This window comes from Piliocolobus tephrosceles, chromosome 5 (assembly GCF_002776525.5).
Source record: "Piliocolobus tephrosceles isolate RC106 chromosome 5, ASM277652v3, whole genome shotgun sequence".
Lineage (NCBI taxonomy): Eukaryota > Metazoa > Chordata > Mammalia > Primates > Cercopithecidae > Piliocolobus > Piliocolobus tephrosceles.
In genome coordinates this window covers 94,641,160-94,668,070 of record NC_045438.1, presented here as the reverse complement: position 1 = coordinate 94,668,070, position 26,911 = coordinate 94,641,160, and the positions used below count along the sequence as shown (strand labels likewise).

General features: G+C 35.7%; 1 protein-coding gene across 1 annotated transcript in view; it reads left to right on the top strand.

Moving 5' to 3' along the window:
- Window positions 1–26,911, top strand: part of MEI4 (meiotic double-stranded break formation protein 4) — a 269,653-nt gene that overhangs the window by 9,135 nt on the left and 233,607 nt on the right. The window contains exon 2 of the mRNA XM_023223076.1: window positions 22,559–22,804. Coding sequence (XP_023078844.1) covers window positions 22,573–22,804 — 232 coding nt within the window. The 5' untranslated portion in view covers window positions 22,559–22,572. The remainder of the gene's footprint in view (window positions 1–22,558; window positions 22,805–26,911) is intronic.

Below are 26,911 nucleotides of genomic sequence, written 5' to 3'. Positions count from 1 at the left end.
CACTGAGACCTGACAGTTCAACAACCTAGTAGCATCTTGGGTGGAATTAAGAAAAAAGTTGAATTTGTAACTGATTATGTCCACCACCAAACTGAATACTGGGTGTTACTGGAGAGGGATTTTGACGAATCAAGGACTCATTAGAGGGGCTGCCAGAATGAAAAGGAAACTCAATATTATGATGTTATGAGAAATGAGGAATTTTGCAGGGGGAGAGCATGATGGCTTGCTTTAGATCCTTGGAGGGTAATTTGAGAAAGTGAATATTATACTCTTTTGCTTTCTAGGGCAAACCTGAGATTAATAAGCAGAAGTTACAGAGTGTCTGGGAGTAATTTCTAAGAGCTGATTGTTAGGTATTTTCAGTACTGTTCATGCCCATGGAGGCTGGGTAGGATTCCTGACCCTATCCTTGGGCAACAGATTGTATCATTTCTTCTAATGGAAAGCTCCTTAGTGTCTGTGATATACATTATATTCAGCATAGTATTGATGTTAAGTATATTTTATTATATTTGAAATATATTGAAATAGATTATCTGTGTCTAACTATGCTAATTTAGTGTGTTCACTTGGCAGTCAATGAAGAGAGATTAAAAGTTTTGGAGTCAAACTATATCTTCATCTTTTACTGTCTGATCCTCTGTTGATAAAGCAGAGATGATAAAAGGTACATCACAGGATTATGAGGAGGATTAAATAAGATGGATATAAATCCATACATACACTATTATATCATAAAAATATTATTGTTTTGAAAGTAATCATTTTCTTTTCTATGATCTATCATACCATGACTTTCTAAAAGCAGTGAGCATCCCACGGCGGAAATAAAGCATAGTGATATTTTCTGTGTTTTTTCTAAAGTGCAGGCTTTCTTTGATCATTCAGGTCCATTCCTGAATGTCTTCTTTATGAATAATAAATGTTACCATTTCCAGAGTGACAAAAGAATGATGGTGAATTAATCTAAAATTGTGAACTCACTTTCCATCATCTAGAAGCATCTCCAGACTTCAGCATACAGATGCAACTTTCTATATTTATTTGTCCTTCATTTTCTGTTAATACAGACATGAATACATAAAATCCTTGCCCTCATTAATAAATGTCTGTGATAATTTTATTTATTAAGTTTTAAATAAAAATATTCTTTGGCTTTCTAGTTTAGCACCCTAATTTTGAAAGAGGAAGCATGTGTGTGTGTCTGTGTGCATACATGCACATGTACACTTGAGTTCTTGCACACACACATCAAAACCACAGATGAAGATTGTTGAATATTATTTCTCATACTGAAAAACTGGATTTTTAATAGTTGTTTCAATTAAAAAATTATGACTTTTCTTTCATAAGTTTTAAATTCGTGCCTAAAATGTTTAAAAGATGAACTTTTGTGCACCATCTTTTGTAGAAAAATGCAGATGATAAAGAGAGATGTAGTATGAAATGATTAGGCTAAGAAGCTGACTTTTTAAGGGTTTAATTATTACTGTTATTGTTAGTGTCCTAATGTATTTGACTGTGCTGTAAGTCTTCAGTTTTGGATACTGAACTAGTCTTACTGCTGAGTAAAAGAGTAAAAGCAGAGAGAGGAAAACAAATTTTCACATGTTTTATATATTATGTATACATTTTATACACATCCTCCTAAATATACATGTCTGTATCGTAACAGCTACACTTTGCAAGTTCTTACTATGTACCAGGCACTGTGTTAAATCCTTTACCTGGAATATCTCATTTAATGCTCACAACAATTCTGTGATGTAGCTTTTGTTATTAGCCTCATTTCAGGTAAGGAAACTGAGGCTTACAAAGGTAAAGTCTATAATTGGTGAAGCCAGCATTTTAACCAGGCTGTCTGACTTCACAGCTGGAACTTTTAACTGCCACACGACTCTGTCCAGGGGCTTGTGTAGTCACAGAATCAGAATTGGAAAAGACATTAATCAATCCTTGTAGTCTTCATTATCAGTGGATGTTAGGTTTGTTCTCATCTCAGGCAGATGGCCATGCAGCCTAAGCTTGAGTAACCTAGTAATTGGCATTTCATACCTTCACAAGACAGACCATTTCATTGTTGGACAGCTCCCATCACTAGATATATTATTCAACTATTTATGGGAAATTTGTCTCCCTGCAGTTTGCACATACTGGTTCAGGTTCTGCTTTCAGAGAAATATTGAACATCTCTCTTCCCTCTTCTCCTTGGGAATCTTTCAAATGTTGTATTCCTCTAAGTCTTCTCTTTTTTCAGCAGCTCTATGTGGTTTGTAGACTCATCACTATTATGGTCACCCTTTCTGACAGTATAGTTCATTGGTTGTTTACGACAAGATTTAATACACAGAACTGAACACAGCTAGGAGGCAGTCACTGAGGCAGAAAAATTTTTGGACTGAACCATAACACCTAGGTTAAAATGTTAGCACTAATGCCTACTGTGTGACATTGGGCAAGTGGCAACATGGCCAAGTCTCTCATCTTCATCTGTGATAGGGCCATAATGACAACCCTAATGCACAAGATTATAGTGTGACTAAATAAGATGTTGCTTGGAAAAGTGCTCTATGTATCATAGCTGCTGACTCAGGCCTTTCAACTTCCCTCTGCTTGGCCTGCCTTTTCGTGCTTTTCACATCAGCATTTCTTGTTCCTTTGTTTCCCTTTGCATCTTTGCTCAAAAAGTCAACTAACTGAAGCCTTTTCTGGTACTGTATTTAAAACTGCAAACAACCCCTTACCTTCTGTCTTCATCTTACCTGAATTTGTGTTCTCAGCCGTGTTTATCACAATCTGAAATACATACATTTTACTTATTTATTTTGTGACTCCCCAACTAGAATGAAAACAATATAAGCTCAATAGTTTATCTCTATCACTGCTGTGTTCTCAGGATGTAGCAGGTGATTTATAAATAAAAAAAAATTACAGTCACATTTATGTTTCTGATGTGGTCTGGTCATCAAAAAGCACAATACAATGCTTTTCCTTTTTTAGCAGTAGAAAGGTACGGTTGCCAAATTTGTGAATTGTTCTTTATTTTATTTATCTATTTTTTGAGATGGAGTCTTGCTCTGTCACCCAGGCTGGAGTTCATTGTTGCAATCTCAGCTCACTGCAACCTCCACCTCCTGGTTCAAGCAATTCTCGTGCCTCGTGCCTCAGCCTCGTGAGTAGCTGGGACTACAGGTGTGCACTACTGTGCCCGGCTAATTTTTGTATTTACTTTAGTAGAGATGGGATTTCATCATGTTGGCCAGGCTGGTCTCGAACTCCTGACCTCAGGTGATCTGCCCTCCTTGGCCTCCCAAAGTGTTAGGATTACAGGCATGAACCACAGCACCCAGCCTGTTCTTTTAATATTTCAATTCCATATATTTATTAGTCTGTTAATTTTCTTGTACTGCAAAGTTGTTTTCTGACAAAATGATTAACTGAGCTGGACTTCTAAGAGTGAAATATGATTATAAAATTCTAAAATGTTAGTTAAAATGAAAAAAAATGAAGTTTATTACTGGTTTAATTTTCTTATGTCTCAGGGTCATAGTTTGATGGGTACAAATTTTTATTTTAAAGTAGCAACAAATCATTGCATTTTCTATTTATTAACTCATTGTAGCCCATCATTATCTTGATATCTGGTTTCTGATTGACAGTGTATCTATAAGGCCTTTGTCTTAAAGTGGTCACAGCCCAAGCTAATTGACTGTTCCCACGTTATTATGGTTTTTGGAGCTGGTAGATGAAGGGGAATGAACAGGGCAGGGGAGGCAGAAATTCAGATGTGTTTAGGACCTATACATAGGAGATTAGGTATGCCCAGAGGGATGCTGGGATCTCAGCTTGACTCTCAGCATGAACAGAGTCTAGGAAACATGCTACTTGCCTAGATAGAGTTCTCAGGAAAATCTCATTCACCTGCCTAAAGTGAGTTATGAAGTTAAGATTACTGGGGGTGTAGGGAGTGCCGAATTTCCAGACTGATTCCTATCTTTTGTTGTTTAGTGACATGCATATAGAGCTAGCTCTCTGCCTAGTCTTCATGGAAGAAAACAACTGAAGTCAGCAGAACATCTGATTGTAACAGGTGATCTGTCTACTGGCAGGGGAAGAGGAAATAATTTTCTCATAGCAAAAAAGCATCTTAGGATATAGGAAAAGAAATAGAAAGATACATTTTCCTTGCTCAAGATAGTTGACTTTAGACCTATGAATTATTGACACATGCTTTTTGGTGTTCAGTGTTTGCACATCTACCCAGATCAAATAATGCTGTTAGCAGTTAGTGTTGTGTCAAACTTTCCTAAATTTAAATCTGCAGAATCACGCTTGCTCAGAGTACCTGAAATATCCTACAGCTGCTTATTTAAATTATGTTTAATTTGCTTTAAAATGCATTTTAATCACCAGGGTGCTTTCAGAAGAATGCTATAAATCTGTCATTGCTAAATACCAAAGCATTGCAAATATACTTTGTATGGTAGAATAATGACCAGATTAATGCATTGTACATTTACATTCTGTTTTTTTTTTTTTTTTTTTTTTTTTTTTTTTTTTTTTTGAGATGGAGTCTCACTCTGTTGCTCAGGCTGGAGTGCAGTGGCTTAATCTCTGCTCACTGCAAGCTCCATCTCCCAGGTTCAAGCAATTCTCCTACTTCAGCCTCCCAAGTTGCTGAGATTACAGGTGTGCACCACCATGCCTGGCTAATTTTTGAATTTTTAGTAGAGACAGGCTTTCACCTTGTTGGCCAGGCTAGTCTTGAACTCCTGACCTTGTGATCCACCTGCCTTGGTCTCCCAAAGTGCTGGGATTACAGGTGTGAGCCACCACGCACGTCCTACATTGTTTTAAATGAGAAGGGATTTATATGTTTTGGCAGAATCAGTATTTGTAATGAATTGATGAAAATATCTATGATTTTACCAATATATTGGAATTAAATTATTTTAGCAGGTAAGAGAGGGATACAAGGTCAGTGCAAACTTTAATTAATAACAGCAATCATGATAGATGCTTTTGTTAAGTAAACAATTACCATTGCTAGAGGAATGAACATTTGGGCACAGAATTGACTAATTGTTTTTCTAGTTACACAGGATCTGCATTTTGGATTCAAGATTACAGATTGGGTGTCAAGGAAGACATTGATCAATATAATGGTTAAATTAATAAAAGGAAGACCTTTAAATGAAGCATTAAGTGGTTTCTAAGACTCATTTCTTCCCTTCAAATAAATGGCACAATAGTATGGCTGTAATAGTAGTAGTAGTACTAGTAATGATAATAACTAATAATTCTTAAGTGCTTACTATGTGCCAGGTACTATCATAAATGTTTTTCAACAATGATTTACTTTCATCTTTGAAACAATTTAAAACAATTGTTACTAACATATTTTTGCTTTATGGATGAAATGAGATGCAGAGATTGCTCTGAGTCATTCAGCTGGCAAAGTATAAAGCTAGATTCAGCCTGTAGGCCCTCTCTTCTGAAGGTTAGGGCTTAGTTTCTCTGCTCCCCAATTCAATTGAGAATATGTCGACTTACGCAGACCCTCTTGGGGGTGTTAGTGGAGGAGTGAAGAAGGGGAAGATAACGTAGCCCCTGACCCTCAAGGAATTTTAATAGAGGAGAGAAAGGACAAAAGCAGATGGTGATTGTTTTAGGTGATGAGTACTCCAACAAGAGTTACGAGAAGGGACAGTCACTATGGGATGAAATGGTTAGGGAAGAAGACCTCCTGGAAGAGGTGGACTTTGGCTTAGGCTTTCCTTACCTGCTGAGTAAAGTTGCCACAACAAATTGTGTCCTTTAGTGTTCAGGTTCTGCTAAGAATTGTATGAATGGTGTCCTGATACGGTGCCTTGCTTAGGTTTAAAGGGGCTTTGGGCACTTAAAAACCAATGTAAATGTGCATATATTTTTGATGGAGTTTATATCTGAAAACATAATTTATTGCTTATCCCTTCTAAAATGTGGAAGCAGTTAATGTTTGATTATTTTAAAAGGTCTTCTATATATATGGAAGAAAGAGAGTTCAAAAAGGTGTTTCAGGTAGAACTGAAATGTAATGTTCTGCTGCAAAAGGTAGAGCAATGCTTTAAAAAGACAACTTTCTGCATTTTTTTGGTAACATTCACAGTAAATACTTCCTTCAACAGTGGGGTTGGGCTTGACTCTATTAATGATGTGAATTCTTTATTCAAATTCTATGTTCAGACCCTTGTTTTTAAGTCACATCTAAGATTATTCAGTTATTCTAAGGGAAAATAAGAGTTTTAAAATATGTGTATTATAAAAAAGCACAACAAAATACAGTCATGTACAACATGATGTCATTTCAGTAAACAGTGGTCTGCATGTACTGTGGTAATTCCATAAGATTATAATACCACATTTTTACTGTACTTTTTCTATGTTTATATATGTTCAGATCCACAAATACTTAGCATTGTGTTGCAGTTGCCTAAAGTATTCAGTGCAGTAACATGCTGTACAGGTTTGTAGCCTAAGAGCAATAAGCAATATCATATAGGGCCTATGTTTATAGTAGGTTATGCCATCCAGGTTCCTGTTAAGTACTTTCTATGATGTTGGCATAATGACAGAACTACCTAATAATGTATTTCTCAGGACGCATCTCTGTCATTAAGCAACAAATGACAGTAATACAACAAATATGAGTGTACACACATCCCAGATTAAAAAAAAGTAGATCTTTGCAAGACAGAAGAAATTTCTCTTTTTCTGATTGCAACTCCTCCTTCACCTGCAGAAGTAGTCATAGTGCTTGGGATATACAACTCCATATATTTCTTTATACTTTGTCTACATATGGATATGTTTTTAAGCAATATATAGTATTATTCATATTAATTACATAAATTACATGCATTTTAATACCTTGCTTTTTTCTTTCAACTGTGAAATTTATTCATTTTAATGGATATAACTCTGGTTCTTTATTTTTCATTGCTTAATAGTATTTGTTTGTATTAATATACCTCAGTTTAGCTGTTTTATCAACAGATACGTAATTTATTATTTTTATTATAGACAGTGAAGGCATGAACAGTTTTTAACATGTCTCTTTTTGCATATATGCCACTGTCTTTTTATATGTTTGCATAGTATTTTCTTTTTCTGTGCATTGCTTGTTATATGTTTTGCCCATTTTTAATGGATTATCTTTTCTTTATTAATTTATAGGTACTCTTTAGATACTAGGAATAGTCACCTTTGATTGAATAGTTGCATTAAAAATGTCTTGCCTAGGCTGTGTCTTACCTCTTTACTTTTTCATGATGTCTTTGATGAACACAAGTTTTAATTTTAATGCAGTAAAACTGATCATTTCCCCCTTACCACTTAAATAGGTTTAATGAGCTATATGTATCTAGTTTAAGAAGTCTTCCATACTGAGTGAATAAAATTTAATTTAAAAGTGCCCCTTAAGGCATTTTAGATGGTTAAGATGAAACAGGAAGCATTGCTGCTTTTTTTTTTTTTAAAAAAAAAGGTTGAGTCAAAATTGGCTGACACCCAGTTAAAATATCTCTTATCAATACCAGTTTACTCAAAGCAGAGCCCACTATCATACCTTAATTACAGTATATATACCTTTTCTGCTCAATCTCAATATTTACAAAATATCATTTGTAAATATGAGAGTTTAGGGAGGGAAAACCATAGATATAACATCAATTTTCACAGAATTCTGTGGATTTACACATGTACACATTCCCTCCTGTACAGAAAGCTCATGGTCACCATAAGTAATTCAAATGGGCCACTACTAACTATAATGAAGGAAGAAGAAGCCTAGGCTTTGGATACAATTACAGCCGAGTGTCCTTGAGGTGTTTCATTGCTATGGCTGTTCTCATGGCCATTTCAAGTTTCTCTGCTTACGTGTCATCTTTCTTTGATAAATTCAATCTTAGTTACAAAGCAATTTAATGGCCTCAGTTATACAGTCATAGTTTAGCCGGGCCAGATAGAACTTGTCAACCATGAAGCTTGGAAGCTGAACTGCCTTGGGTTTGGGTGGTCAGTGTCCAAATTTCCTGAAATTTTGTTCCACTTTCTACAACCATTTACATGAAGTACAAGGACTTATATGGAGAGATCCTCATGAAAATTACTGGTTTATTTCTTGGTGCCTCTTAATTTATCCATCATCCTGGCCTCAATTATTTGTTTAATCTCCATTTTTATAATCATCGTTCATAAATTGTAGTTGTACTTTACTATAAAATAGTTATAATTATTGTAATTAATAATAATAATAAAAGATAAGCCTGGGCAACATAGGGTGATCCCCATCTGTACAACAAATTAAAAAAAAAAAAAATTAACCAGGTGTGGTGGTGCATGCCTGTAGTTCTAGCTACTAGGAAGCCTGAGGTAGAAGGATCACTTGAGCCCAGAAGTTTCAGGCTACAGTGAACCGTGATCATGCCACTGCACTCCAGCCTGGGTGATGGAGCAAGACCCATCTCAATAATAATAATAATAATAATAATAATAATGATAATAATAATAATAATAATAAATGTTAAATAACCACGGAAGCCTTCAATAAGATTCCTGTGGTATTTGCATGTTTTGTAGAAAAGCAGTGATATGGGTGGATGGTGACTTCAGGCAATCCAGCCATTCTTTTTCTTAGAGACTCAGTGTGAGTTTAAGAGTTTTTGGGTAGGGGAGCCTGGCAGTTGGGATGATCCTATGGGTGTCATCCTTTGTTCTCTGACTTTATTTTATCAGATTGAATTGTTCCTAAATTTTTCTTTTCTCTTTCCATCATTTCCCCCATCACTATGGACTGTAAAAAAAGCAAGAAATATATCTAATTCATCTTTTTATGTTTGGATTCTAGCACAGTCTGGGCCTTAGGTGTGGTATGCTGTCACAACGTATTTGTGGAACTGAATTTCTGTCATTGAATTGTCACACACTACACAGAATGGTTATTAGAATGATGAGCATAGGTTTAGTCGTTGTAGGTAAAAATACAATGTTAATGGTCTATAGAGAGGCGAATTATGTGGGCTTATGGTTAAGATGTTTATGTTACTTCAGTCATTTTATGCTAGAAAAGTTCTCTGATAAATATAAGGTTTGTTATTACCTTTGAATTAAGATAACAGTTGATAGAAACAGAATTGTTTTAAAATATTTGAAACAACCTTTGCTACTGCAAAAGTAAATTTGGATTTTTTGCCTCAGTCTATTTCATGGCTTCAACTGCCACCCACATGATTTCTCAATATCCATCTTTTTTCTGAGCCAGTTTCATTTTCCCAATGGCCTAGCATAGCTCTAACTTGCAGTTAGGTAAGAAACATGTGGTGCTAGCTGGCCCTTCCTGCACGTCTCTTTTGTTTCTGCCTTCTTTTCTCAGTTTATATTATTACTATCTGGATAGTTGTGCAAGCTGGAACTTGGGGGTCATTCTTGATATCTTTTCTTCCCGAATATAACGTATCTAATGGATCACAAAGTACTTTTGATTTTACTTCAGTTATGTCTTTTCTGTCCTGACACTCTTTCTCCTGTTGCCCTGTTTGGACCTTTCATTTCTCAGATGGAAGTGGGATTATGGCAGTATTCCGTTAAATGGCCTCTCAGTTTTGGCCTCTTCACCTCTCCACGTGTCCTCACCTCAGCCTCAGTAACAGGTGTCTTTCAGAAGTCCAGATCTGAGCCGTGAGCCTGCATATCTGTAATCTCCTATAATGACATAGGAAAATAAATTTAGCAGAACAATATTTTCATCCAGCAAAATACATGTTTTTATTATAAGAAGATCTCTAAAGTTCTATTTTAAGATAAATTGTCACATATACTATATGTGTAAATTATTTTCTTTTATTTTCTGTATTGCAGTAATATTTGTAAGGAGGTGATACTTTTACAATTTTTTTTGTAGTATCTGAAAGGACAATTAGACTCAGAAACCATGTTAAGATAAAAATCTGAGTATCTTTTACAACAGGAACTACTTTGAAACATTTTTATGGTTTTAAACAATTGATTTTAATTGATTACCCTAGAGTTGAACTTAACACACTGATACCTCCAAGGCTAGTCCTTATTGCTTGAGTATTCCACTTATTAGATGAAATAGATTTATGCTATTACCAGTAAAACACCCTTTTCATTATCACAAGATAGCATGACAAAAAAGACTCTAGAAATTGCATAATACAAATGGCATCATCAAAAATAAAAAACAGATGTCATTTCTGCTGCTATTCTGCCTATGGGAACCAGGGCCTGGCTCTCATGGGAACCAGGGCCTGGCTGTGATGTAGCTTGAGGCCAGTTTTTGACTGTCATTAATTTGTTTGGATTCATGATCTCTAATTGGTTAGATCCAAATTTTGAGGAAGGCAAATTCTGATTGGTAGGTGAAGCATGGAGTTTGGAATGTTTGGTATACAGTCATGCCCTGCATAACAGTGTTTCAGTCAATGACAGAGTACATTTACAAGGGTGGTCTTGTAAGATTATCATGAAGCTGAAAAATCCTTGTCTTCTGGTGACTTAGGAGCCATCATAATGTTGTAGCCCAACACATTGCTTACATGTTTGTGGTGATGCTGGTGTATACACACCTACACTTCCTGTCATGTACAAGTATGACACAATCATGCATGATACATAAATATTTGATAGTGATAATGAACAAATATGTTACTGGATTGTGTATTTACTATTTGTTTTATCATTATTTTGGAGTGTACTCTTTGTACTTACTAAAAAAAAGGTAATTGCAAAACAGTCTCAGGCAGATCCTACAGGACACAATCTGGAAGAAGGAATTATCAAAGGATGGATCCATGCATTTTATTGCCCCTGAAGACCTTCTGGTGGGACAAGATGTGGAGGTGGAAGGCATTGATATTGATGTTCTTGACCCTGTGTAGGTCTAGCTAATGTATGTTATTATGTCTTAGTTTTTAACAAAAATGTTTAAAAGGTAAAAAATAAATATAGAAAGTTTAAAATAGGAAAAGCTTATAGAATAAGTACATGAAGAAAAATTTTGGATATGGCTGTACAATGTATATATGTATATGTGTTTCTAAGCTAAGTGTAATTATAAAAGAGTCAAAAGAGTCAAAAAGTTAAAAAAATAAAATGTTTATAAGATAAAAAGTTTTAGTAAGCTAAGGCTAATTTATTATTGAAGAAAGAAAAAATTTTAAATATATTTAGTGTAGCCTAAGTGTGTGGTATTAATAAAGTTGACAGTAGTGTGCACTAATGTGCTAGGCCTTCACATTCACTCACCACTCCCTCTGGACTCACTCGGAACAACTTGCAGACATGTAAGAACCATTCATCTAAGTGCCCTATACAGGTATACCATTTTTAAATCTTTTATATCATATTTTACTGTACTTTTTCTATGTTTAGATATATTTAGATACACAGATATTTATGATTGTGTTACAGTTGCCTGTAGTATTTAGTAGAATAATGTGCTGTACAGGTTTGCAGTCTAGGAACAATAGGCTATACTGTATAGGCTAGATGTGTAGTAGGCTATACCATATAGATTTGTGTAAGTGCACTCTATGGTGTTCACACAGTTATGAAATGGCCTAAGGATGGATTTCTTGGAAGGTGTCCTCATTATTATGGGATACATGATTACATTTGTCTAGAATGAGAAGACAGCAGTTGTTAGACTGCAGAATTTTTGACTCTTTTGACCTTGAACGGTCCTTGTTACAAGGAGGAGACCTAGAGACGAATTTCTGTTTTGTGTGACCTCCCCTAGTGCCCATGAACATATGCTTTATGCTGTTTATTGGTGTTCCCTGTCCCCCACCCCGAGATGGAGTCTCGCTCGGTCCCCCAGGCAGGAGTGCAGTGGTGTGATCTCGGCTCACTGCAACCTCCACCTCCAGGGTTCAAGCAATTCTCCTGCCTCAACCTCCCAAGTAGCTGGGATTACAGGTACGCGCCACCATGGCTGGCTAATTTTTGTATTTTTAGTAATGACGTGGTTTCACCATGTTGATCAGGCTGGTCCCGAACTTCTGACCTTGTGATCCGCCCACCTTGGCCTCCCAAAGTGCTGGGATTGCAGGCATAAGCCATTGCGCCCGGCCATGGGTGTTATATTTTTTAAAAAATAGTCTTCTAGTATTTAGCTTGTTTGGGGTTGTAGTGGTACTCAGTGGCGTTGTGGAGTAAGTAGCATGAATCCTATGAATTGATGGGTTTTTAGTGGAGAAGAGCAACTTCTGTGGTATAAAAGTGGATTGAATCTATTATTCTCTGATTTCAGGGGATACTTATCCACAGAACCTGGCAACTAGAAGATCAGTCCTAAGTTATGACTAACCTGCAACAAGAGCTATATTACCTTTGTGTGTTTGTTATCTGGAACAAGTTAAAGAGTGAGCTTAAAGGGTCAAAAATGCAAAGGGCATCATGTGCCAGAAGATGTATAGAATGGAAGGTCTCTGTGTTTGTGAAACAATCCCTCTCTCTCTTAATAGGCTATTTTAGGCTAGTGAAAGTAAGAGCTCTATTTTGATTTTAGGCATGCAAATCCATGTAGACTGTAATAAAGGAAGTATTAGATTTACTTGTAAAATGGAGCCCTGAGAGAAGCCATGACACAGTGTCACTTGCTGTCTGAAATTTGTGGTGTTCTCCTCGATTAAATTTAAATGAGTGAGACTGATGAGAAGTAGAATCCTTTATCAGAATTAATAATGAGCCCTAAAGAAAATGTTTCTGTGGGACTGCACTTTTTTGAGTTTGTATCTTCAGTATACTCAGAAGGCTTTACAAAGTAGAAGTTAGAAAAAAAAAAAATCAATTTCCTGATTTGTCATTTACAAAATGACTTTTTGGTTAGGGCCATTTACCTTTTCCAAGGGACTCTGTACCTCATCACCTCCCCTCTTTAATCTCCTCTTTCCCTTGAAGCTCAGGCCCTGGCTCAGCTGGTCCTGAAAAGCCTGGTCTCTCCCCTGGGATTGACACAACCTCTCTCAGTTGTCTCTTCTGGTTATTTCTTTGCTTTGTGGATGCATCCTATGTTCGTCCGTATTTTATGACACAAGACTTTTTTTCACCGCCAGGGTGTATATAGCCTTATCTAGAATCCAAATTTGTGACGTTTATGAATTTGAGTTATGTAATTCATCCGACTTTTTAAATGTACTATATGAACAATATGTTCATCTTTGTGATGAGGATTATGTCAATTTCAGTGTGTGAAATACCAGTGTAACCAAGAAACACCTATAGTTCTTCCAAAATATTTTTTAAAAATCCGTGTTAATAGTACATATCTGCTCCCTTTCCTTTTATGGATTTACGTAGTGGAATGCGATTGCTGGTCGTGCCATGTATACATGGTTCTAAATCTCTGAATCACTGTCCTTTCTGTTAGCTTATAAAATATGTGTGATGCATGTTCCCATGTGAACTTCTGCCAGAATCCAGAGATCATTCCTGTGACAAAACAAATAAGCAATTTGAAATCAAAAGGCAGAGTGTGGGATGGAATTTAAAAAAATAGTGTTAAGAGACTGTAGATAACTAAAATCCATGCTCAGTTAACTCTTTTTTCAACAAGAGGAAAATGATAGATAGTTGATTTGTTTTGATTGGAACATAAAGAAAAAAAGAAGCCTGTATCCTTTTATCTTTGCAAGCCTCCTGTCACGCACAGACTCTGCTGGAAAGGCTTCTACAGGCGCCTTTATTAATTAAAGTAGAAAAATTTGAAATCTCGAGTAAATCCTCATTCTTTTATGTAAAATTTCGTATGACATTAATCTACTGAACACTTTACAGTACAGTATGTTTTGAAACTCTAACAATAATTAGGAAATTTGTCAGATGGATCTAATCCAAAAATTACATGTTAGACCTTGCCCAAACTTTACTGAAACTATTAAACTAATTATCTCAAAAGTCTTGTAATTTCTTACTGTTCTAGCATTGCCAGCTCTGCTGCACCCCACACTGGGATTTGATAAATGCATATTTCACCATCACGATACATGAGGACTTCCTCCTGCACTCACGCTTTGCCTTATTACATTCATCTCAGTAATTTAAGGAGTGTTAGCCAGCATCTTTCAGTTTCTTGCTTTCCTGGCAAGTATTTAGAGTAGGTCTCACATTAGATAAAATCTGGTTTTCTCCCTTTTAGCTTAGCCTCTGACTTAAAACTGTATGTGAATTAGATTTTATCTTTCCTGTATTTTCTTTACTCAATAATTATTTTGGTGAAAGTTTAAGGTTAAACTGTAGAAGGGCATAGTTTGGAGAGAGTAGACTCAGTGGAAATAGTCAAGAAAGGATGTCTTACTGAGTGAAGAGAGACAGATGTGACCTTTTGGTTAACTACTTAGGTTCCCTTCCTAACCTATTCTCACTCCAATGCTATTCTTCTAATATGTAATTGACAAAGGCTTACTGATAAGAGCCAGAGTTAAAAGTTGGCCAAGTAGCCCTGTGATTGGAAGACCTATATTGATGTCTTCATTCATTCATTTACTCACTAGTATTTAGTAGTATGCCTACTGTGAGCCAGTATTCATGTCACTGGGGATAGAAGGCATAGTAGCTTGCTGCTTGGTCATACTGGAAAGTTTTCTGTCACACTTCCAAAATCTGGGTGTCCTTTGAATTCATGAAAAGAACAGAAAAGGCATTCAGAGGAAGGGATATGGAAATGGGCTGTGGAAATGGCTGAAGTCAATGGGCTTAGTGGAATTTGGGAAAGCTGATCAGGAAGGTAGATTAGAGAAGGCAGAATTCTCATTTCATGGACCATGTTTCCTCAATTCTGAAAGCCCTTTAAAATTTCAGTTAAAGTTATGTTTAATGTGCAAATTCTATTCTTTCGTTCTCATTCCCCTTGTCTACACCAAAGCTGTCGTTGAATCAGTGGTGTAGTTTACAGTTGAAGATGGCTCAGAATTGCAGAGGTAAGTGCTGCAGGCTAAGCTTCTCTTCACAATCAAAAATTGATTGGTGTAGAGCTCTGAGACTTCATACAAAATGCTTCTTCTTTTTTTCTTTTTTTAATTAGCTAAAATCTTCTTTTATTAATTTACTTATTTATTTTTACAGCTTTATTAAGGTATCAACAAATATAATTTTATAAATTTACAGTATATAATATAGTATTTTCAATATATAGACATTGAAAAATGATTAAGTCAAGCCAGTTAACATAACAGTCACCTCATACACTTATTTTTTGTGTGTGGTGAGAACACTTAAGATATATTCTTTTAGGAATTTTAAAGTGTACAAAACATTATTAACTATGTCACCATGTTGTATCATGGAAATCCAGAAGTTATTCCTCTTGTCTAAGTGAAACTCTGTGCCCTTTAACTAACATCTCTCCTTTTCTCTCTGGCCCCCCACCCTTGGAAACCACCGTTCTAGCTCTGTCTCTATAGGTTTGACTTTTTTAGATTTCACATATAGTGAAATCATGCAGAAGTTATCTCTCTGTGCCTGGCTCATTTCACTCAGCATAATGTTTTTTCAGGTTCATTAATGCTGAAATGACAAAATTTGTTTTTAAAGACTGAGTAGCATTTCATTATTATATATTTTTCTTTATCTGTTAATCCATTGATGGAAACAGGTTGATTTCAGGTCTTTTCTATTGCGAATAATGCTGCAGCAAACATTGGAGTGCAAATATCTTTTTGACATGCTGATTTCATTTCCTTTGGATGTATACACAGAAGTAAGATTGCTGGATCATATGGTAGTTGTATTTTGAGTTCTTTGAGAAATCTCCATACTGTTTTCCATAGAGATTGTACTAATTTATATTCTCACCAACAGTGTGCAAAGGTTTCCTTTTCTCCACATCCTCATCAACACTTGTTTTCTTTTGTCTTTGATAAAAGCCATTTTAACTTGGGTAAGATGATATCTCATTGTGGTTTTAATTTGCATTTCCCTAATGATTACTGATATTGAGCTTTTTAAAAAATACACCTGTTTGTTATTCATATGTCTTCTTTTGAGAATTTTTTATTCATGTATTTTGCACATTTTTAGTTTTTTTTGCATTGAATTTTAAAACTTTTATCTTTTTAAAAATTTTTGTGGGTACATAGTAGCTGTATGTATTTATGGGGTACATGAGATACTTTGATACAGGAATGCAATGTGAAATAACCACATTATGGAGAATGCAGTTTCTGTCCCCTCAAACATTTATCCTTTGAATTATGAACACATTATTGACTGTAGTCACCCTATTGTGCTATTGAATAGTAGGTCTTATTCATTCTGTCTATTTTTTTCGTACCCATTACCTCCCCTACCTTTCTCCAGGTCCCCCACTACCCTTCACAGCTTCTGGCAACCATCCTTCTACTCTCTATGTCCAAGAGTTCAATGATTTTGATTTTTAGATCCCACAAATAAGTGAGAACATGCAATGTTTGTCTTTCTGTCCCTGGATTATTTTACTTAATATAATGATCTCTGGTTCCATCCATTTGTTGCAAATGACTGTATCTCATTGTTGTTTATGGCTGAATATAGTACTCCATTGTCTATACATACCACATTTTCTTTATCCATTTATCTTTTGATACACAACTAGGTTGCTTCCAAATCTTATTGTAAATAGTGCTACAACACACATAGAGTGCAAATATCTCTTTAATATACTGATTTTCTTTCTTTTGAGTATATACCCAAAGTGAGATTGCTGCATCATATGGTAGCTCAATTTTCAGTTTTTTTGAGGAACCCCCAAATGGTTCTCCATAGTGGTTGTACTAATTTACATTCCCACCAACAGTGTACAAAGGTTCCCTTTTCTCCACATCCTCACCAGTGGTTGTTATTGCCTGTCTTTTGGATATAAGCCCTTTTAAGTGGGATGAGATGATATCTAATTGTAGTTTTGATTTGCATTTCTCTGATGATCAGTGATGCCGTGAACACTTTCATATGTCTGTCATTTCTGTGTCTTCTTTTGAGAAATGTCTATTCAAATCTTTTGCCCATTTTTCATCAGATTATTAGATTTTTTTCCTATACGGTTGTTTGAGCTCTTTATATATTCTGGCTATTAATTCCTTGTCAGGGGGATAGTTTGCAGATGTTTATTCCCATTCTGTGAGTTGTCCCTTCACTTTGTTGATTGTATTCTTTGCTGTGCAGAAGCTTTTTAACTTGGTGTGATACCATTTGTTTATGTTTGCTTTGGTTGCCTGTGCATATGGGGACTTGCTATTGAGTTTTTGGAGTCCCTTGTATATTTTGGATATTAACCCCGTCTAAGATATGTGGTTTGCAACTATTTTCTCCTATTTTCAGGTTGTTCCTTCAGTCTGTTGATTGTTTCCTTTGCTGTGCAAAAGCACTTAAGTTAGATGCAATCCCATTTGTCTATTTTTACTTTTGTTGCCTGTCCTTCTGTTATATTCAAAGTATCTTTGTCAAGACCCAAGTTATGCAGCTCTTTCCTTATGTTTTCTTCAGTAGTTTTATGGTTTCATGTTATGTTTAAGTCTTTATGGCATTTTAAGTTGATTTTTATATATGGTATGAGATAAGGGGCCAGTTTCAGTCTTCTGCATATTCTATAATTTCCACTTAGAAAAATATGGAATAGGGACAATTTCTGTAGGATCAGTACTAAGATAGTTTTCTGTCTTATATGTCTTATAATGTTCATTGTGACAGTTTGAGAACTATAGTGATACGGTTTTGATATTTGTCCCCTCCAAATCTCATGTTGGAATGCGATCTTCAAAATTACAGGTGGGGCCTAGTGGGAGGTGTTTGGGTCATGGGGATGGCTTTCTCAGGAATGCCTTGGGACCTCCCTGTGGTAACCATTTCACTTGAGATCTGGTTGTGAAAAAGAGTCTGGGACCTCCCTCCCTTTCTTGCTTTTTCTCACTGTGTGACACACTAGCTCCCCGTGTCTTCTACCATGAGTGAAAGCCTCCTGAGGCCTCACTAGAAGCAGAAGCTGTCACCATTCCTTTCTACAATCTGCAGAACCATGAGCCAAATAAACCCATATTCTTTATAAATTACTCAGCCTCAGGTATTCCTTTATTGCAGTACAAAATGGACTAGTGCATATAGAAAAGTATATGTAAGAAAATAATATCTTTCAGACTTCCTCAACTCGTGGTCAAGGGTTGCTTTTACTTTGGTCAGTAAGTCTGTCTTTTCTCTTCTTTACCCCTTTTTATCTTTCTCTTTTTCTTTTGTTCGTTCCTTCTCTTTTTCCCTTTCCCCTTTTGTCTCTAAATCTATCACTATATTAATGTCTGTATATCTGTAGATTTTTTAAATTGTAGTTTCATTGCATTTACTGTTTTATGTTTTACTGTACATTTAATGTCATGTGGAAAATATTTTTCCATAGCTTCAAATATTTTCGAAAATATTTTTAGTTGAGTTATGTGATATACCACAATTTGATCTCTATTACTAGATGTTCAGACTGGTGACAGGTTTTTTTTTTTTTTTTAATATTGGTAATTATAATACTACAAATCATATATGGGTGTAAAGTTTTGTATGCAGCTCTGATCATGTCTTGAAGATGAAATATTAGGACTTGTATTGCTGGGACAAAGGGGAATACATATTTTGAAGATGTTTGATACATATTAGGAAAATATTCTCCTGAATGGCTGTGTAATTTAAAATTCCCACCAGTCTTGAATAAGAATTGTCTGTGGCTCCTTTTTTTTAAATAGATGTTTCATCAGTGATCTTGGTGATGAAGTAACTTTTGAATTTGAAGTTATAATACAAAATAAATATAACGTAAAATACTTGATGGTTCAGAAAATTAGCGAGTTGATAGCAAATTAAAGTTCAATAAGGAAAAATTAGGGCAGGAGAAATAAATGATACAAGTGGCCAAAATAATGTTTGGAGTAGCTGTTTCTACATGCATTGCTTGAAGGAAAATCCAGGGTCATAGGGAATATGACTAAATTTTTTCACAGCCCCATGGGGAATGTTACTATGGTAAGAACTGCTCCCAAATGAAACACACACACACACACACACACACACACACACACTCAAGTAAGCCCTGCTGGAATTGATGCTCTGTTCTAAAAAGACTGATTGACTGATTTTATACTTTAAACTATTAAGAATTAAGAGGCACTACATACCTTCTTGGGAGATATTAAATGTTCATTTTCATTATTTACTCTAAGTATTTGAGCATAAATTGAATTAAAAAGGCTTTCTGAAAGTTACTAGCTGATCTTTCCTAGTGAAACAGAGAGTATATTTAGGAAGCTGGGGTGTTTTCCAGCAGCAACAACCAGTTCTGATTCTCTGGGTGTGAACTAGATATTCAACAATTCAACTCAATTCTGACACTAATTACCTGGAGTTAGCTTAAGACTTCACAGGTTTAAGGGCTCAGTTCCATCAGACTGCACTCAGTTTAAATGCCAGTTGCAAGTATTGGGTCCGTAGGTTACTTGCACTCTATCTGATTTAGCTGTAATGTCAGAGGTTCCCACACCCTTCAAGTCAGGCTTGATAACTTGCTAGGATAACTCACAGAACTCAGTAAGACACTCTATTTATTACTGGTTTACTCTAAAGGATACAGCACAGGAACAGCCAAATGGAAGAGATGCATAGGGCCATGTAATGGGGGATTGCACAGAGCTTCCACACCCGTTCTAGGTGTGCCACCCTCTTGGCATCCTGATGTGTTGACCAACCTGGAATCTCTCTGAATCCCACTGGTTAGGGGGTTTTATGGAGATTTCATCAAAAAAGCATGATCCATCATTAATCCAGTCTCCAGTCCCTCTCATCTCCCTGGAGGCTGGGGAGTGGGGCTGAAAGTTCCAAGCTTTTAATTATGGTTTGGTCTTTCTGGCAACTAATTCCTATCCTGAAGCTTTCTAGGGGGCCTGACATAATCTACTTCAGGAAATTCGAAGGGATTTAGGAGCTTTGTGTCAGGAACTGGGGATGAAGGCCAAATATATCTTTCTTATGATGCCACAGAAGTTCAGTTTTCTTCCATGAAATATTAGGGGAAACTGAATTATCTTTATTTTGCAAATAATACTTTGAGGTTAAGAATGCTGTTCTAAAATTAAGAAGGCATACATTTATACACACAAACATGAGGAGGCAGTTTTAAAAACCTGGTTTTGTTTGGTTGTATGTTGTAGTTCTGTGTGTGTTTTAAGTGTGATTTATATCCTACAAGCCTGTGCTAAACCTCTTTATTAGCAATTATTTCTTTTCATTTGTAGTACAAATCTAGTGAATGTTCAGACAGATGACCCTGATCTTGATATAGTTACAATCCAGAAGAATTTTATAATTTGATCTTTCTTTCTGATAGCTGATATTCGGCATGATTTTAAGACTATTAAATCATATGCAACAACTTAAAAATCAGAACATTTAATTAATCAGTTTGCTTAAATCAGTTAATTAAATATCTCTGCGTGATGACAGGGAATTTGCTGTATTTTAGTTATCCAGAGAACTTTGTTCTCTTGTGCTAATAAACTGTTTTTCTAATTTTTTCTTTTAGCCTGGAAACCCACTATTTATAATTGAATGTGAGATTCTTTTCTAACTGAAACAACTTTGAATAGGCAACTTTTAAAAAATCAGTATTATTGTATATATTAGCAAACTTACATCTTGAAAGAGGGTCTCAAAAATCATATGTCTGTCTTGTGCAATTAGGGTGCTTTTCTGAGAGTAATGAGTGTCAGAGTCCACTGCTCCCATTGCTAATGACAGACGGAGGATGATCCAGGGAGTGAAATGGTTGTTGAGAAAGCTAAAACTAAGTGGAGCTATAATTCTAATTAGTTTATTCATCTTAACAATATCTAGTCCTTGGTGTAGTCAACAGCTATGAAAATACAAAGCTGTGTACTTTGATTTTGGAAATCTAGTTTCTTTACATTTTTAATTATAATTTGATATATGTTAATTGAATGAAATTAGAAAAATAACAAAGAAATGAAGATAAGAGGATAAAAATCACCAATAATTCTACAGTTATACATTCTGTTTAATTTTTTTGTATTCCCCATTTTTCATGTAACTGGGGTCCTACTGTACATATAATTTCATGTCCTCATTTTTTGTACTTAACACTTTCTCAGGCTAATAAAAAATTTCTGAAAATCGAATTTTTAATGGCTAAGTACTATTCATTTGTATAGTCATACCATTATTAACTCTGTCAGTCCATTTTCAGTATTTTCAATAATGCTGTGATGAACATGTTTTATACAGATTTTTGTGTTCATTACTAATTATAATAAAACAATATTAAGCCATTTGTTACATTGTACATTTTCAGTGCCAGATTACAGGATATTAGATAGTTACACATTGCTGTGGGTGGGAATAGACCTGAGAAGATTTTATATGGTGGTATGTGAGTTGTTCTTTAAAGGGTGCACAGTCAGGGCTTGGGCAGCTTTATAAGAAAGTCAGGGCATCACAGCAGTGGAAAATTTATGAGCAGAGATATGTACAGGAGTACACTTGGGGCTGTATCTGTTTGAGTGTGATCCAACCATAATGGAAGGATAGGCTGGGGAAATGGAAGGAAATAAAGTTTGAAATGTAAAGTGAAGAATTTGAAATTGTGTTAGGATAGATGGGACAACTGAAAGTCTTGAATATGCTGGGTCATCTTACTTTTCACTCTTCATTAAACATTTTTATTTAGCACATTTTATGTGCACAACTCTCATGATAATCTAATAAAGCCTGGCGGAGGCCACAGGGGCTTATACTTGAGTAGAGATGATATTAAACCAGTGTGTGCAGTGATCTGTCATGTGGCCTCTGTAAGTTTATATTTTAAGACTGTGACACACTGTTGGTTTGGAAAAGTATGCCCGGAGTGACGATTGGAAATCTTTGGAAGTGAAGAATCAGAGTAGACTCACAACTTAAATGATGCAAATATTTAAAAGATTGTTCTCCATATAGATTGGAGGGGGATGCTTAGAGGCAGGAATAGCAGGCAAAAGTTTCATTAAGGAATGCAAGATTTAATAGATGGGTTGGAGGAAAGGAAGGACTTAAATTTATAAATAGATGTTTTAATTAAATGGTTCTGGTTATTCAGTGTACTCTCTTCAAAATATAAAAGCCTCAGTCCTACTCAAGATTTGCTGAATCAGAATTTTAAGGGAATATATTTTAAAAGCTCCCTCAGAGATTCTGATACGTTTCTCTGGTTAGAAACAACTAAATGAATTAGTATGTGTTTTTTCCACCCCAAGAAGTTGTCAAATAGTCTAGACCTACTATTGAATCTTAATATATTTAATATGCATGTGTGTGTATTTTTCTTCTGCATAACTTTCTCATACTGTTTTCAGTCCTGAATTTTTTTTCTGTACTTGGTGCCAAGTCTTATTATAAACTTGTTAATTAGTGTTACTCTGCAAAATCAATTTTAAGCAAATGAAATACACTGCACAAGTTAAAAATAATTTCTGTAACTTTTTTTCTTATTAAATGATAGGGACAAAAGCCAGGATGGATGTTCAAAAATGGTATTTGAGAACTTCAAAGCTGGCTCTGGCCTTGGCAATTATCCGCTCAAAACCAGCAGACAAAAGCAGCAGAGAATACACAGAGCACCTTGCTATGTTGCTGTCTGAGGAGGAGTCAAAATGGAGATCAAAAGTTGAAGTCTTGGAAGCTGAAGTTATGCAATTACGTCAAAAACTTCTTGTGGGCAGGCTTTGTTCAGGATCCTTAAAGAGTGGTGAGTATATAAAATTGCCTTTTGGTAGTATGTCAAACTGTTTTATTTCAGCTGCATAATTATTTAGAAATGTATTCCCAAAACATGAAAATTTTTAGTTTCCATGAAAGCTCGACATCTTCTAGTCTTATACTTTTTTAAACTTCTGGTCATTCATTAAAATTTTATTGTTACTTTCTTACATTTGACTTTGGAATGACGTTAGAGAATGAAAATAGTATAGATGTGAAGGCAATAAGGTCTTTTAAAATCTCATTGTTCAACTGTATTATTTTACTATTACATTTTATTTTGCTTTTATGTTCAGTAGTTAATCTAGCAGTCCAAAATGAAATACCAGCTATTGGCCAGGCTTGTGTGGGTGGTGAGGACCCCAAAACACATAGAAGGAGGTGCTCTCTTTTCTACTAAGTACCTACCATTCTAGCAGAGAAAGCAGACCTATAAATAATTCACCTAGTTGTGATACATACTATAATAGAGAGACTGACAAAATACAGAGGAGGAAGTTATTCCTTCTGCCTAGTTTCTGGGAAGGCTTCTTACCTGTGGCCCTTAAAGTTCTGTCCACTTGTCAGTGAAATGGTTACAGGACATCCAGTGAGGTACAGGAGTGTGAGCAAAGGCACTGGAGTGGTGAATACAAATTGCATTCAGAATACTGCCACAATTGCATTTCAGAGTGACCAAAACACTTGTAAGACAAGGGCATGATGGAGAAAAAGGTACCGAGGGAAGTTGGGACCGGATTCAGAAGGGCCTTGAATGTCAACCTAAGGAATATTTTACTGTATTACTTATCAGTGAGTTCAGCATACAATTTATGGTTTCTACTAGAACCCTTGTGAGGGTGAATGGAAGGGCCTATTAATAATTACACTGGGAACACAGGGGCAAACCTGGGTTTACTTGAGCAAACTAGAACATGTGATTACCCTGTTAATCAGGAGCGACTGGGCTTTTTTGAAGCAGAAGATTGACACTCGTGATTGGGAAACATAATTCTGGCAAGTTAAAAAATAAAACATAAATCAAGCAGTGTTACTTTTTTTGCATAAAACTCTTCCCTGGCTTCTAATTAGGCTTTGCATTAGATTCAGACTTCTGATAGTGGCCCAAAATACTGTGGGTGATTTCACCTCTACTCATCTCTCCCACCTCATCTCATATACTCTCCCCATTATCAGCTAGGCCCTAGTCAACATGGCCTTCCTTCCAGCCCTTGAAATCTCTTTATTGCCGTGGACCTCTCCTAGGTTCTTCCTCTCTTTGACTCTTTGAGGCTGGTTTCTTCTCTTCCTTAGGTCTTATTCTAAGTGACACCTCCCAGTGAGATATTTCCTGACTCCTCTAGTGGACCTCCACTAGTTATTCCCTACACAAGCACTTCCTGTGTGGTACTTACTTTTTTGTTTATTTGCTTGGTTGAAGATTTATCTCCTGAACTTGAGCTTATGTTCACTGAGGAGAGACCTTTGATTTTTCCAGGTCTCTTTATTTATTGCCCAGCTCAAAGCCTGACACATAGGAGGTGATCAGCAAATATCTGTCCAATTAAAGAGGAACATAGAGGATATTTTGGCTATAGTGGTGATTCGAGGCAGGAAGAACAATTTTTAAAGCTTTGACCAAAGCCCACATGAGGAATAGTGAGTTGAATTAGATCTATTATAGCGACAAATCAAAGGACAGACATGTATGAGTAACTTGAGAGTAGACACTTTAGAATTTATGAATGGTTTCAGAGAGTGGTTGAGGGAGATAGCAGTATTTGGGGTAATACCTAAATACCTAAATAGGGTTTCCCTCCTAGCCTACTAAATGGCTTGTGATACTTTGAATTCGGATGGTGAACACAGAAATAAGCTTATAGGATAAAAGGTTGAGCCCAAGTTTCTCTGAGTATAGGCTAATACCTAGAATATAGATTACCTAGAAGGAAAGTGGAAGTATGGTCAGAGAGGATGAGCAGGCTGGAACTACAGACACAGACTTAGGATCTGTTGGATTTAAGGAATAGTGAAGTTATAGCTGTAGATGAGACTCAAAGAGAATAGAGCCATGAGTGTAGGTGGGAAGCCTGCAGATTCCAATATTCCAGGGGTGTCAGAGGAAGATGAAGCATTATCACATTAAGAGCATGCAGGTGTAAGTGCACATATATGCTGTGGATAATAGGAGACTTTAGTTTTGGGAATTATCATGAAAATCCGGTAACCTAATACCCAGATGTTACTAAAATCTTACTATTGCAAGAACAAAAATAGTATTACACAATTTGCAGCCACATTTTAGTTTCTCTGGAGTCCTTTTTGATAATGGGCTCTTTGAGTATACCCAGTGAATGAATGGCAAACATAGTCAGTTTTTCTTCATTTTTTCCTGTGTAATTATACAATTAATATAATGTCTCAAATGTTAAAATTTCCAGGAATCTTAAACTACGACTATCATAAGCATCCATGAAATCAAAACTCTTGTTTACTATCCAAGGGTCTACTCATAATACTGATAAAATGTGCATGTTATTTTTTTTTATGCCTAATAGGAGGAACCTAGGCAGTAACTTGTTTTTTATGCTGAACACTTTCAGTTACAGTGCCTGTGAGAAAATTTTTCAAAAATCATATAATTAAAGTCAGTTTTACAGCAGGAGTTGCAGGTACAATGTTTCTGTGCAGATGTTTGGAGGTAATCTGTTTCTCTGTTACCTTAAACTTCAAAAATGAGGAATAAATGAATAGATTTAGATAAACGTTAAAGGGGACAGAAAAAATATACAAAAGGGGAGCATACACTGACAGGAAAATAAAGGAAGAACATGGCAGTTATGTAAGGATGACATGAAATAGTGACATGCCTTGCTCTAAGAAAACTCCATACCTGAAAATCAAAACTATATTATAAGTGTATTTATATTATTAAATATTTTTTCTAGAATTTTCAGTGTTGTTTTATATGTGCAACTGTTGTTGAGTGTTTAGAGAAAGCAAGTACTCAATAAATGTTGAATTGAATGATTCTTGACAGATTGAGAGGCTGGGGAATTCAGTTTACAGCATCAACTATTCATTGAAGCAACTGAGCAACCCAAAATTAAATAAAGCAAAGCCACAATGGCAAAGTAAACAAATAAGAAAGTATGCTTTCTATGCAACATTTCAGGAACTCAGCTATTTCTTTATTCTTGTTTTTCTACAGCTTCTTAATGAATATCCCTCTTTGTTATATTTACTAGGGGACTAGACTATGTAGAGGAGGGACACATAGAACTTGATTATAGAGTAATGTCACATTTTCATCTTACTTAGATGCTCTTTACTAATTTATGGAGTGAAAGAATGAAAAACAAAAGGAAGGAAGAAAGGAAGGAAGAAAAAGAAGTCTACATACCCAGTGACACATTTCTCAAAACCTTTTTTGTGATGTGTGGCAGGCATGGTTAATCATCTTCCTGATCTATGGAAGAGAAAATAAGAGTGAAAAGCTATGCTCTTTTTCTTTATAAAAGATTACTTATATATCATTTTATAGAATCTCTTATTAAATTTATTTTTATTACATTTTAAAAAAATTTCATGGACACTGCAACAGCCTCCTGTTAAAGAGGGACTCTTAATGTTGGCAAGCATTTAGTCTAGGTCTGAGAAGTTGGATGAGAAAGACTCATAGCGCAGAGACTAGCCAGGAAGATGTCAGTGGCTGTTTCTAAACTGGACTGGGGATTGAAGGGTTTATGGTGACAAGAGCAGGGCTTTGTTAGTGGAAAAAATGGCATAGACTTCCGTAGGCAGATTTAGGATTAGAATTTGAGTGTGCATGTGGGTGGGGCAGGGGGAATCTGGACAGTTGCTATTATATTACACGGTCATTTAATATTCACAGAAGGGAAGTAGATGGATGAAGTGTCAGGTATGTGCCTTTTAACCTACAACTTTAGTTAATATATTCATAAATCATAGGCTACAGGATGAGCAGTTGGCTAGAGTAAAAGGATGAGCAATTGACTAGAGTGAAAAGAAAGAAAAAATCAAACTAAATTAATTCATTGATGTACATGTTTAGTAAATGTTTATTAATTACAGGGCACTTATCTAGAGTGCTTAG